We start from the raw sequence: 14,983 nt of genomic DNA on the forward strand, positions 1-14,983 counted from the left end.
GCTGATGATTTGTGCGTATTTATCTTATATCCTGCAACTTTGCTAAAGTTGTTAATTATTTCAAGATTTTTAGTTGATTCTCTAGGGTTTTCTAAGTATACCATCATGTCATCTGCAGAGTGATAGTTTTGTTTTTTCATTGTTTATCCTTCAATTTCTTTTTCTTTTATTGCTGTAGCTAACATTTCTAGTACTATATTGAAATAAGTGGTGATAATGGACATCCTTGCTTCACCTCTGATTGTATTGGGAAGGCATTTTATCCTCATTACAGATAATGCTTGCTATTGGTTTTAGGTAGCTACTGCTTATCATCTAAGGAACACTTTCTTTTTTCTTATGATTTCTATCTAGTAAAAGGAATGGGTGCTGTGCTTTGTCAAAAGCTTTTTCTGCTTCTGTTGAGATAATCACTTGATTTCTGTTGGTCTTGTTATTGATATGGCCAGTTATGTTGATAGTTTTTCTCATATTGAACCAACTCTGGATTCCTGGTATATATCCTGCCTGGGCATAGTGTATAATCCTTGGGATATATTGCTGTAATCATCTTCTAAGTATGTTGCTCAAAATTTTTGCATCAATATCCATTAGGGAAATTGGACTATAATTTTCTTTCTCTTTTTTTTTTTTAAGCTCTTCTTTGTATCAGCACCATATTTGTGTCATAAAAGGAATTTGGTAGAACTTGGGGGACAGTGTGGTTTTGGTGTTGGAGTCTGCCTGCTCCACCACACTGAGGCTCAGAATCTACAGCTTGTTTACTGAGGCGGGCTTGCTTCTCGCTTGCTGGGATGCTTCCTGTCTTGGACTGCTTTTTGTCCTGGATTTAACTGAGTAAGATAGATCTTTCCTGTCGATTTTCTGAGTTTCTTGGATTCAAAGATTATTTTACCCCATCTTTTTTTTTTTTGGTTCTGCTGTTCCAGGATTTGTTTTCAGGCACTATTTTATGGTTGGTTGGAGATAAATATGGGAGAGTTACAGCGATTTACTGCTTACTCCGCCATCTTCCTTAACAATTATTAAATGAACAAAATAAGTTGGATTAAGGAGACAATTCTCAGTATTTACTTCAATAATTTTTTTTCAATACTTACTTAAGATGTAGGTAGTAAAGATACAAAACTGAAAATTTATAGTCTTTGTCCTACTAGTATCTATTTTAATGAGATGGGAGGTGATAAATATGCCAGTACACATACATATGATGTTAAAAAGGTAAGAGCGAATCCAAATTCAGAAGTGCCCTAAGCAAATGGAAAGAAGTAGAGAATCATTTGGGGTGTGGTGAGTAGAGCTTATGGAGGATGTGTCATCCAAATAAGTCTTTGAAATAAGAAAATCAGTCAAATAATCATCTATGAATAGGCACTGGGCTAGATTCCAAGGACATATGTAGAAAAATGCAACAGTTTTTACCCTTCAGGAGTTTACATTCTATTGGGGGTGGGAGGGAGGGAGCCAAGGTTTACAACAGATTTATAGATAAGCAAATACGATACATATTAAAAAGGTTTTTTGGGGGCAGAAGGATGAATGACACTAGCAACCAGGTTACCCAAGAAAGCCTCTGGAAGGAGATGACTCTTGACTTAAGACTTAAAGAGAGCTAGAGATTCTGGTGGGCAAAAACTTAGGAAGGAGGACATTCTAAGCATAGGGATATAGCTTATGCAAAGGCACGAGGTGGGAGATGAAATGTTCTGTATTAGAAATTAGAAGTAGGCCAGTTTGTCTGGAGCAAGGGAAGTAATTTGTAATGAGGCTAGAAATATAAGTTGGGATCCAGAATATAAAGGACTTTAAATGTTTTTGGTTTTGTTTTTTGTTATTTTTAGAGATAAGAAGGAACTGTTCTCTTCTCATTCAGGTAAGTGAGTTGGTCAGATAGGTACTTTTTAGGTATATCAGTATGGTGGCTGTGTGTAGTGGGGAGAAACTAGATGTAGTAGGACCAGTTTGACAAGCACAGTAATCCAGGCCAGCAGGACAGATATAAAAGATATAGTGAGGTGGAATTGATGAGGCTTGACTACTGAGCGTGTGTGCATTCTGAGTGAGAGGGAAGAGTTGAGGATGGCTCTCTGAATCTGGGTGGCTGCAAGAATGTTGGTGCCTGCAGCAGAAACTGGGAAGTTTGGAGGAGCTATGGGTTTATGGAGAAAGATCAATATTCTTTTAGATATGTTGATTTCAAGATGCCTATCGGACTTGAAGGTGGTGAAACAGGCAGGGATGGATAGGTATGTACATTTGGGATTAATTTCACCAGATAGAGATATAGAAGCATCAGATTTCTGGAATGAACTGATGGTATATCATTAATATTTGGAGGTAAAAAATAGTGCACACAACCAGGGGACAATTCCGTTTGTATGAAGCATAGAATGCTTGAAAATTAATTGAAAGAAGTAAAACTTAAAGATAGATAGAAGCCAAGTTGTGGAGTATCTTAAATATCATGTTATGGGCTTTGTATTTAATCCTAGAAGCATTAAGGAGCCTCTGAAAATTTTTGAGTAGCATTGCAGTTAGGCATCATGAAGAATGCTTCAGCTATGTGTACTGTCAATACTATCTATACATTAGATGTACTGATGCCACAACCTCAGTCCCTTGGGCCTTGCCATCTTGTCTTTTGCTATAACATTAGGACTTTAGGTATTGCCATTCACTCTGCATTGTAGATTAAATTATTTCTATCCTTATTCTGTAATAAATAATTTTAACTGTCTCTGTGATATTTGTCAGTCTGATAAACGTGCCTCTTTTGTCTTGGCTGAAGTTATCAAAAAGTGCTTTATAGGGCTGTGCCAAAGACAGAACCCTGTAGCATTCCAGTGTAGATCCTCCAAATTAACACAGATTCAATCAAACTCACCTGTAAATCCACTTAATGAGCTGAACAGGCTTTGTTTTTTCTGCTTTGTCCACATAGATATGATGATGACAGCAACTGATTTAACAGAAGAATACACCATGTGAACAGTATTCCTTCAATTCATTGGTCTATTTACACCACCAAAAAAAGGAAATTAGATTAATTCAGCGTGGCTTATTTTTAATAGTCATTAAGATTCCTAGTGATCACTTTGTTTTCTTATTGCTCACAAATCATCTGTTTAACATTATTCAGAAAAAAATTTCTAGTGATTTACATAAAACTTAATTGTCTGAATTTTTTGTACTATACCATTTCCTCTTTTTTAAAGACTGATGTAACATTTGCTCACCTGCTGGCATTTTTGTCTTGCTCAGTTATTTCTCAAACATTTACAACAATGATCTCAGAATCACATCACAATATTACAGAATTTTGGGACTAGAAGGAATCTTAGAGATCATCTAGTGAAGTCCTGTCATTTTTCAAAAAGGGTGGGAAAAGCAAATTTATGATTAAATAAAAAGAAGTACTAAGGTAGGGTGACAGAACTAATGGAAGATCAGGGAGTCCAACTCAGGTCTTTTGATTCCTGTATACAATGTTCTTTCTTCTGCACTATCTCCTTCTGCATTTTCTTTTTTTAGTAACTCAGATGTAATGTGTTTGCTTCTAGATTGCTGAACTTACGTGAAGTGGCTTACTTACTATTTCCTTTTTGGCCTTGCTCTTCAGTTTCCAGGCTAAAAGAATTTTACTTTTGTGAAAAAAAATAGAAATAAAACAGGAATTCAATTGTTCTCCTTTCTTGCTGTCATCTGTTAACATTATATCACCTTTCCCAAGAAGTGGGATACCTTCTTTGCTTATCATCTTGCTGTAAGGTAGCCAGGTTAGGTGGCTTAGTGGATAGTATGCTGGGCCTGGAGTCAGGAAGGCTCATCTTCATGAGTTCAAATCTGGCTTCAGATACTTACTAGATATATAACCCTGAATAAGTCACTTCACTCTGTTTGCCTCAGTTTTCTTATCTTTTAAATGAGCAAACCACTCCAGTATCTTTGCCAAGTAAATCCCAAATGGGGTCATGAAGAGTCAAAAGGCCTGAACAATAACAGGAGCAGATTCCTATGGATTCCTTTTCTATGTACTGACCTCCCTTCAATTTGACAGCTATTAATGTGTATACATCGGGTGTGGTCATTCATTGAGTTCCACATCTACTTGACCATGCTATTATCTTGCCCATATCCACAAATATTTTTAAAAATCATTTCTCTTGTCAACTGATCTAGCTACCTTGTCAAAAAAAGACTATCATGTAATCCAGTGATTTAACATATACATACACACACACACAAAATATGTAGTCAGTCAGCATTTAATCAGTGCTTACTATGTGCCAGGTACTCTGCTAGGTCTGAAAAGACAGGCATAAGATAGTCCCTGCTCTCAATGCATGCGTGTTTTAATGAGAGAGATAACATGCAAACAACTATGTACGTTAAAATACACACATACATATATGCACACATATTACACATATATGTTTCGTATATGTGATAAGTAGAGATAATCTCATAGGAAAGTTACTAACATTAACATGTGGGCCTTTTTTATTGAAAGCATTTTTTGTTTTGTTTTGACCATAACCAGTCTCTTCTCAAAAAATGTCCATGAGTTAATCAGAATGTAACTGACTTCAGTGTCATTTTTGTAGAAAGGGAAGGATTGTGTTTTAATCTTAGTAATTTGAAGCTAACACTTTTCATTGTATTTGACCTGATTACTTTTGCCTTTCATTATTTTCATTTCCATTTTTAGAATCATAGGTTATATTGCCCCTTAGATTTTACCTTTTAACTTTCTCTCATTTCATACACATTCTTTCACATTTCATGTGTATAATTCTTTATAGGACAGTAATATTCTATTGTAGTTTGTACATTATAGTTTGTTCAGCCATTTTTTCTGGTATAAACCTAGTGTTGGGATCATTGGATCAAAGAGTATTTAGTGACTTTTCTTACATAATTCCTAATTGTTTTCCAGAGTAGTTTAATCAACAGCTCCACCAGCAGTGAATGACCTATTCTTGATAAAGTTAGTGCTCACTGCTTTCTCCTGATCATGAGCTATCATGTTAATATGTTCTAGAATTTTTCCAAGAATAAAAGTTAAGCTCATTGATGTATGCTTTACCAACTTAATTCTTTTTCTGAAAATGGGGACATTTGCCCATAGAGATTATTATCATTCTTTGTATTTTTATCCCCTGCTTATAGCACAGTGCTCAGCACATAACAGGCACTTAATAAATGCTTATTGGTTTACCTTTTAGTCCTGTTTCTTAAGTCCAACTCCTCTGTTCTCCAGTATCTTTAAAAGATCACAGACAACTCCTCCACAACCACACCTGGGTTTGTGTTTGTCTGGCTTAATAATGGCTTGAGCTTCTTGAGTGAAAGCTAGATGTTGTCTGATTACTGCTTCATTTATTTGGGATTACATTTTCTATCCTTTTCAGTCCAAAGATCATTTTCCTATGAAGAAAAAAATAGTGTCAAAATGAATCAAAATGAGAATTGGGTAGTGTAGTCTTTTCGGTATTCCATTATCCCCATCCCATCCCATCCAATCTCATCCAAACAGTGGAGTCCTACCTTCCTTTGTCTTTTGTCACTTGTAACTTTAAAAAAAATTGTTTTTTAATTGTTCTTAGCCGTCAGTGTCCAGCTTCTATTTGTTCCGGATTGGACAGGTTTCTGGTGGAATCCTGAACGGACAGTGCTGTTCCTTTATTTATTCTATTATTTAGATGCGTGCCTTCATGCCTTATTTGCCTTTCTGTGGATTCCTTTTTTTTTTTTTTTACATCATTACTCATTTTTAAATATATCTTTCTCCTTTCCCCTCCTCAGCAAATTCTTTTCTTGGAACAGAGTCAGTTAAAGGAAAAAGTAAACAGATAAGCAATTCCAACTAATATACCCACTGAGTCTGATAGTATATTCAGTGTTCCACATGTATAATCCCCTCTCCACCCCTACAGTGATGCAAAGGGGATCTACTTTTTTTTTTAATAACTCTTCTCTGAGGATAGGCATGCTTATTATAATCTTAAAGTTTTCATCTTCCTCTAATTGTTCTTATTTATGTCATTATATATGTTATATTCCTGTTTCTATTTACTCTGCATCAGAGTTTTTGGGTTTTTTAGACTTTCTTCTTTCTCAGTCTCTGCTGGATGATCATCTGTATCTAATTTCCTCAATATGGATGTTCTCCAAGATAATGTCCTGGACCCACTTCTTTTTTATCTGAATACTTTCTCTTGCTGACCTTATCGGCTCCCATGGTTTAGATATCATTTCTGTGTAGATAATCATCAGATCTATAGATTCAGCCTTAGTCTCTCTCTTGAGCTCTAATCTTGTGTTACAGGACATCGTAAACTTAACTTGTTCAAAACAGGACTCAAATTTCCCTCCAAAATTTATACCTTTCTCAAACTTCCTATTTTTTTGTTAATGTTATCACAAAATTTCCAATAACCCAGGTTCATAATCCTAGAGCTATCCTTAACTCTTTGCCCCTACTCAGTGGCCAAGGATTGCCATTTTTACTTCCCCAGCACCTCTCCCATCTATTCCCTTCTCTCTGCTCACACTGCCATCAGCGTACTTCATATTCTAGTTACCTCTAACCTAGAATATTGCAGTGGTATCTCTGCGTTATGTCCCTGACTTTTGTTGTTTAAAGCCAGACAGTAAACATTTGTTAATTGCCAGTCATTGTGCTAAGTGCTGGGGGAAAAGCAGAATTGTGACTTTTGGGCTATATCTGAATTTATTTTGCATAGTTCAGTTTCAAATAACAAATGATTTTGAGTAATTGAAAATTTGAATAAATAGTATTTGATATGGTAATATTCAATTTATGTGAGTATTTTTAAAATAACTTAATTTTGGTTTTCTAATCTTTTAGAAAGATGAAGTGTATCTTAATCTGGTGCTGGACTACGTTCCTGAAACAGTATACAGAGTTGCCAGACACTATAGTCGGGCCAAACAAACGCTCCCTTTGATCTATGTTAAGGTATGTAAGAAATTTTTAAAGCTTGTTATAACATTAAAAAGTATTTTAATCTTTGTAACTGATAATGCACTTCAATTCTAGTGCTAGGACATAGTTTATTTTCTCATCTTTGGCAACCTTTCCATTTGTCAAAGGATTGAAAATAAGAATGTTGCAGTGCAACTTACTTGCCCTAACTTACATTAAATTTGCTCTTAAAAATGCCATTTACAGATGGAATTGTACCTGAAGCCTAAGTTTAAAAATATAGAGGGACTTTATGAATAGCTCATTTAATTCTTGGAATATGATTTCTGACAATCATTTACTTACTCACATTTTATTACTCACAAATGTCTCAACTAGTCACTTTTCTCTAGCATATGTTTTCAGCATGTTTTTCTCATAACAACACTTTGAGGTAAATTGTCCAGTTTCTATTATCCTCATTTTGCAAATGAGGAAAGTAGAGGCCAGAGAGAATAGTTATAATAATAATAGTGGTAGTAATAGCTCACATTTATATAGGGTTTTAAATTTTACAAAGATCTTTTATGTTATCTTACTTGGTCCTCACGATAACATGGTATGAAATAGGTGCTCTAGTTTCCCCAGTTTTTTAAAAATGAAGGTAACACTCAGAAAAATTAAATGACTTAGGATAAGTCTTTAGAATAACAATTTGTCCTGCTCTAAGAATGCGAGGGTAGATTTGACCCTTGGTTTTCCTGACTCCAAATCCAGTGTTCTCTCTCCTACACTATGCCCTTTCTCAGCTGGCCTGTGGTCATATAGCTGTCCTTTACTATTATGTCATGTTGCCTGTCTATGGTGCAAAGGACAAAGACTCATTTATCATAGTTTATTCAGTATAAAAGTGCAGAAGCGGATTTTAAACTGATTAGTCTTTCTTTGACAGCTTGCTCTTTATGGATGTTTATGTCTCTTTAAAACTCGAATATTGAGATTCACATTAATGAGAATCTCTGTTTTATCAGAGAACCTCTAATTTTAGACTGTATAATTTGGAAAAGGCAGCTATACACTGCTATAGTTTTTCTAGCCTTTTTAGAAAAGAAAAATTGATTAAATGTAATATAGAAATTAAAATGAAGAGAACCTATGAGGCAACTACAGTAGGAGTAGAATTTTTGTCTTTTTTTTTTTTTCTGAATTCTGAAACCCACATAAAGCTGAAAGGTAATCATTGTCTCAGTTAAAAATTTTACTTTGTGACTATGATCCCAGGATTTTTATTTTTAGCATACATTTAAAATTGTTAATATTTATAGATTCAGGTCCTGAGTGGGACACATTAATAGGTTGACCTTAGGTGAGTTCCTTATCCTTCCAATGCCCCAGGCAGTTCTCTGAGATGCTATCAGTGAACTGCATTGGAGATGAAATGACAGCTTGAGATTCTCCTCCCTCCAAATCAATTATTGAATCATTCATAATTTCCTCTCCCATTCTGAGGTAATGATTTGGAATAATTAGAACAAAAATAAAATCGAGTAAGCATAATTTTGTGTTTAGAATTTAGCTCATGCAGTGTTACTAATTTTCTCTGGTATCCAAAGGTTCTACTGGAAGCGTTCACATTATAGAAATTCTGGCCTAGCTTTTGGCCAAAAGCCACACAAACTTGCATAATTTTAGAAATCATGAACCCATCTCATTTTTGTTATCTAAAGTCCTTTTTGCTTCATATGTAAGTTTTTCTAAGTAGTGACTATTCTGGGGTCTAATTACTTCATTATCATATCTTATGTACTAGAGTGGAATTTAGAGGGAAGGTAGGCCTATTTGGACATTGTCCATGTAGGTTTACTTACAGTATCAAAAAGACTTTATAATATGGTCTTACTTGTAGCCTGTACTCAAAGAACAACCTTGTGTCTTTCGTCAGGGCTCAAATGCCAGGTCCTATATAAGTTCTAATACGATCCCTTCAGTTGCTAGTGCTCTTCCTCCCTACCTTCAGAATTTATTCGTCATTTACTTTGTATGTATTTTGTATTTACTCATCTGCATTCATACTACTTTCCCCAGTAAAATATAAGCTTCCTAAAGAGAGGGATTTTTTTTTCATTTTTGTCTTTTATCCACTGCCAGACATGGTACCTGCCACAACATAAGTGTTTAATACATACTTGTGGAGTGAGTGAATGAATGAATGGCCAGGCACCAGGGTAGAAATCTTCTTACCTTACTTCACAGTTTTTTTTTTGAGGACTTGAAAAGAAAAAAATTAAATTTAAATTAAAGCTAAGTACTTTGTTCTTTCCTCTTCTTCAAAAAGTGAAGAGAAAGGAAGTCTAGGGTAAAGAATAGGTCTTCTAGATGAGAATTTATATGAAGTAAATGGTTTCTTGAAACTAACCTGTTTTGAACATTATTAAGAAAGTTTTAGATAGGAAAAACCCTTTAGTAGTCTGTCATTAATAATTCTCACTGTTCTTAAGACAGTATGACAAAACTGTCCAGTAAATAATTTTAGCAAACTAATACACATGAGCTCAAGTTTCTTATTTGGAGAATCCTTTTTTAATGACAGTGAATGAAAGATCCTCTTTGAATAGACCTTAGGATTTAGATAATAATTCTTTTTTATTTACTAAATGTTACCAAAGTTATAAAGACCTTGATGACATTGGTACAGCAGTGCACCCTTGATGCCTTCCAGAAGTTCAGAGAAATGATGTAGTCAGTGTTACCATAATTCTTCCGTTTGTAATATGCTCATTTGCATTGAAAATAAAACTTCCTAAACCTTTTACCCTCATTAAATAATGTTCTAAAAATCTTTTTATAACTACCACACTTTGGAATTCAGTTTGATACCAAACTGCTAAATAAACTATCATGAAATCCAAGCAGTGATTTATCTTTGCTTCATCATACCTCTTTGAAGGAATTAAAAGCTACAAGGTCATTCATGTCAAGATTCACTTCATCTGAGTCACTGTCCTATCAGCAGCTTCTAAAGGGGCTGCCACAAATGTCACTCTTACATCCCACGTGAGCCTATTTAAGGATGCTGCCTGGCTAGTCACCTCAATGATGGTTGTTTTCCAAAGGACATGCTGTGTAGGCGGCCAGTAAGCCAGAGAGAAGCAAGCAAGAGATGTAGACTCTGCCCTTGAAAGGCACCACCAAAGAGGTTCAGGAGAAAATATCTCTTGTGGATTTTTTTTTCTTTGTCCCTCAGCCCAGTATCTTAAGTATCACCCTTGGGATAAAATGGGAAAAGTCCACAAGGTGATACCTACAGTCTTGGGCGGCATCTCTCTAGTGTTAGTCACCCATAGTGTATGTGGTGGTTTAAAACCCAGTTATCTCTGAGACTCATCAAGGATGACAGTGATGTCATAGCCCTGATTCATCAATGTTGCAACAAGTCATTAACAGAGACTCTTAGGTCTCTCACATCCTGCCCCAGTACAGAAAATCCTGAGAGCTTTGGTTCACAGTAACCTCCAAGGGGTGTTTACTAAGGGAAATTGATCTTGTGGTAGAAATTGGAGAAATAATTTAATTTAATTACTTAGCTGTAAATAAGAGAGAAAAACTTAAGGAAAAGGATCAGGAACTAATTTTCCCTTAAAGTTTTTTTTCGTTTGTTTCATTGTTTACTGATTAAGGATAATATGAGGAATGTACCACTCGTTATTGTTTCTTTCAGTTGTACATGTATCAACTGTTTCGAAGTTTAGCCTATATCCATTCCTTTGGAATCTGTCATCGGGATATTAAACCACAGAACCTCTTGCTTGACCCTGATACAGCTGTCCTAAAACTTTGTGACTTTGGAAGGTAAGTTTCCTCTTTTGAATTTTCACATACCATTTTAATCTTGTTAAACATTTAACGAAATAATGTATGTAAAGCTCTCTGCAAACTTTTAAAGCACTATAATAAAGCACATAATCTGTTATTATTCTTATTATACATATACATCTACATGTCATTTTGATCAGTTTGTATATACTATGGTTTTTTTTTTGACTGTAGGACTCTTTTTTATCTCCGTTTACAAATGAAGAAGAGACTTCAGAAGTAACATTTTATTCATTTTCCTTTGTCTTTCCTACTAGCTTTCCCTTTTCCTCTGTGGTTCCTACCCCTTTTTCCCCTTCGTTTACCTTGTACCTTGCCACTGATTATAAATCTTCACCAGCCCCCCATATTCTTCCTTTCTTTCATGGCATCTTTCTGATCCTCTGGTACATCCTTTATAAATTTCATCATCCTCACTTAGACTATTACCTGTTTGCTATCTTTGAATTATCTTCAATTCTTCAAATGAAATAAACTTGTTCTGCTAAGAGTGCTTCATACAGCTTAGACAAACACTGCAAAAAATTTTCTACAGAGGGTCTCTTTAAGGCACAGACACCTTCCTGTAGAAGGAATTAATTATATTGTTATTGCTGGCTCTTACTACATGAATATCCTGCTGCCTCTTCCACTCATACATGTCCTTGTTAAGGTCTTTTAATCCACTTCTTATACATGTCATTGCTAGAAACACGAAGGAGTCTCTACTTACATCAGATATGTGTTTTTTCATGGACTGAATTTCAGTTGCCAGTAATTCTGATTTTCTTGAGACTGTAGAAGTTTATTACTCTTAGCTACATAAAGTCACTGCAAGTTAACCGTTGTTTCAGTGATAAACTTTGTGATGGGGAGTGGTTTGGGATCACTGAAAGTGGTAATCTGGCTGTCTTTCTCCTCTTCAATTCCATACCCTCTGTGGAAAATTTTTTAGGAGACAAAACTATACATTGTAGGAATGGGTGGGTTGTGATTTATACTTGTAGAGGAAAGTTAAGTACCAGGGGGTTATGGATTCGTTGAAGCAGCTCTTAAACATTGAACTGACCCCTCCCCATCTTCCAGTTTGCTTTCTTTGTCATATTTTTCCCATTCCTTATGATCTTCCAACTCTCCTTTTTTCCTAGGTTTCGTATAGACACAATCGTACCTTCTAATTTTCATATTTCTACTTCAAAACCTTACAGTACTCTTATTGTTTCAATTTGCTGTGTCACATGAATAATATTTTAGTGATACCTTTTGTTTTTACAGAAGTCATTTTCAGCCATGGAACTCCTCCCCACGTGGCAACTATTCAAAATTAGGCTTCCTTTTACTGGTCTTTTTTTTTCTTTTTTACATTATTATAATTGTATATATTGTCATTCTGGTTGTGCTTACTTCCCTCTTTCACATCATGCATGTTTATTTGAATTCTTCATATTTGTCATTTTTTACTTCACGTATTCCAGTTGCTCAACCATTATCTAGTTGAGTAACTTCTATTTTGTCTCTAGCTCTTTGCTACCACAAACAAAGCTGCTGTGAATATTTTGGAATATGCGGGCCTTTTTTTTTTTTCCTATTTTTTACTTCTTTAGGGTGTGTATATAAGAATGAGATCTCTATCTGGTACAAATAGTATTAACATCTTACTCACTTCATCCGTATCGTTCCTAGGATATATTTTTGATTTGGGCTATCTCTTAGTTGTCTCTGGGAAAATTTCCCACAGCAGACTGATCATATACATAGTACGTAGAGGTCTTGTATCTATAGAGGGTATCCTCCTTTTCACCTTTCCAACTTCATGTTGTCCAAATGTCTAAGGTTTAGTTTTACTTCTTAGGTTATGGCTCCCTGACCTCTCATTACAGGGAGAGGTAAAGGATGCTTAACAGGAACTGTTGCTTAATACCTAAAATAAGTGTTCCAAAACTCTGTTACCATTCCCTACTTAAAATAAGTACAAATAGTGTTAAATGAGGTATGAAAGAATTTATTATACTAGATTTTTCATTGTCTAAATATTCTTATCCCAGCTGCAAAACACTTATTATGGGTAATGTTTGGGGGCATGGAAATAATTTTCTTGAGATATTTCATTATAGTGGAACTAAGAATAAGGGTTTTGCCTTTACAGTCAAAATCTCATTTAACAAACTCACTGTCTCATTTAATAGAGTTTTCTGGAATTAAACTTTTTTAAACATAGTTTGCCCAAGTAAAGAGTGGACTAAAGGGGATATTCTCCTTATTTTTGAGTTAGTGATAATGGAAATAGTGTCAGTGGTGCTGTTTCAGGTATAGGCCAAACAAAGGCAATTTGGGACCTGAGAGAAAAGTATACTGAACAGCCCCATAGCTATATACACCTTTCTCATTCACTGGGAAGCAGAGAAGGGTGGTTCCTCCTACTTAAGCTAACAGGGCAGAAAACCTGCAGCTTATCTCAGGTGTAAGGAGAGCAAGAGGAGGTAGTGTCCCTTCCAAGGTTACAAACTTTGCAACCTGCAATAAATTCTTATAAATTACTAGGTTAGATCTGCCTATAATAATTCACTTTCAAAGAGCAAGGTAACATTGTAATGCATCTTTTTATCAATGGATTTAATTTTATTGAGGGGGAGGGAATCCTGTGATTTCATTGGTTTGGAGATTTCCCAGCATGAAGACTCCCTCTTATTAATGCAGAGCTGTAGTTTATCTATAAGTTAAAGTCTTACAGAGTTGCCTGGGGCATCTAATTATGTTAAGTTTGTGATTTCACAGTTAATGTTTTAAAATGAGGGCCTGAATACAGGCCTTCTGTGATTTCAAAGCCAGGTTTCTATTTTATATTTTTATTTAAATATTTATATTTATTTATATGTGTGTGTGTGTGTGTATATATATATATATAAAATATATTCTGCCATATTATAAAAAGATAAGAGCTTTTGATACTATTTGTTATATTTAACCATGAGTTCAGTCTAAATCTAGTGAACAGTTATTATTCAATTTGAGAATTCAATATCTGCCAAGTAGGGACCCAATATTGTGGAAATATCAAAAGAAATAATCCTGACCTTTGAATTTTATAATGAAACACGAATATTGGGATTAAAGAAGCAAATTACTAGAAAAAAGAATGGAAAGAGGTAATTTTGAAGTATTAAACATTAACATTCATTTGCAGTTCAGACTCCACTTAATGACTTTGATTCATAACTTTAGGGGCTAAGAAAACACTGAGTACTAATTAGAATGGAAATTGGATGACTTACTCATTTTAAAATGTGCACATTTAAAAGTTAGTGGATATTGTGTCATTCCTTCTCGGTTGCAAGAAGCTCAAGTCCGCCAGTATCTTTGGTATGGCTCTCTATTACCTTTAAGATAAAATACCAGCTCCTCAGCTTGTCATTTATACCCTTCAGATTCTAGATGCAGTCTAACTTTCCAGGCTCATTTCACATTACTCCTCTTCTGGCATTCTGTATCCTGATCATAACTGTTGTGTTTGCTCTTCCCAGAACTCCTACTTCAGTGGTTTTGGACCACTGGTTGTCCTGCAGACCTAGAATGAACTCTCTTCTCATCTCACTCTCTTAGAAGGTTTACCTTTCTTCTATGGTTAGCTCAGGCACCATTGCTAACAGAAAGCCTTCATTTCTTCCCTAATTGATAGAGTTCTCAAGTTATCTTTATTTACGCGCAATAGTTATTATATCTCCTCTTCTAAGGATGGGTGTTATTTTTGATCTGTGTGTGTGAAGCTATGTGACCATTCTGTGCCTACAAGTGCTAAGATAGCTACCTTGGAGGACTTGCATATATCAAGTGTTTAATAGAAATGCTTTTTCAGTTGAATTGGATTAAACCTGCTTTGCTTTTCTACCTCTAGAATCTGTTTGAGGTTGCTGTGACTTCTTTCTCCAGGCTCTATATAAAACATATTTAGTCTAGCTCAGTACCCTCATGTGTATATGTTATACTTAATCTACTGCCTGACTGTTGTCATGTAACTCTTTTAGTTTTGTTGCCTTGTGTTCTTTACTTACTAATAAAAGATACCAGGTTTGGGAGCAGGGATTTCTAGTTCTAATTGTTTTATGCTGCATTATGTTTCAATTTTTCTCAGATGGTGTCTCAAAATATTAACTGTAATTCATTTTAATTTTTTTAATATGATGTATTTTAAAATATTTTAAATTT

The 14,983-nt window shown here is 35.0% G+C and overlaps 1 protein-coding gene across 4 annotated transcripts in view; it reads left to right on the forward strand.

The window, feature by feature from the left end:
* GSK3B (glycogen synthase kinase 3 beta) overlaps window positions 1-14,983 on the forward strand; it is a 285,006-nt gene that overhangs the window by 145,655 nt on the left and 124,368 nt on the right. For all 4 annotated transcript variants that reach the window (XM_036746202.1, XM_036746204.1, XM_036746201.1 and 1 more), the window contains exons 4-5: window positions 6,872-6,982; window positions 10,647-10,777. In XM_036746202.1, coding sequence (XP_036602097.1) covers window positions 6,872-6,982; window positions 10,647-10,777 — 242 coding nt within the window. The remainder of the gene's footprint in view (window positions 1-6,871; window positions 6,983-10,646; window positions 10,778-14,983) is intronic.

Source organism: Trichosurus vulpecula, chromosome 2 (assembly GCF_011100635.1).
Source record: "Trichosurus vulpecula isolate mTriVul1 chromosome 2, mTriVul1.pri, whole genome shotgun sequence".
NCBI lineage: Eukaryota > Metazoa > Chordata > Mammalia > Diprotodontia > Phalangeridae > Trichosurus > Trichosurus vulpecula.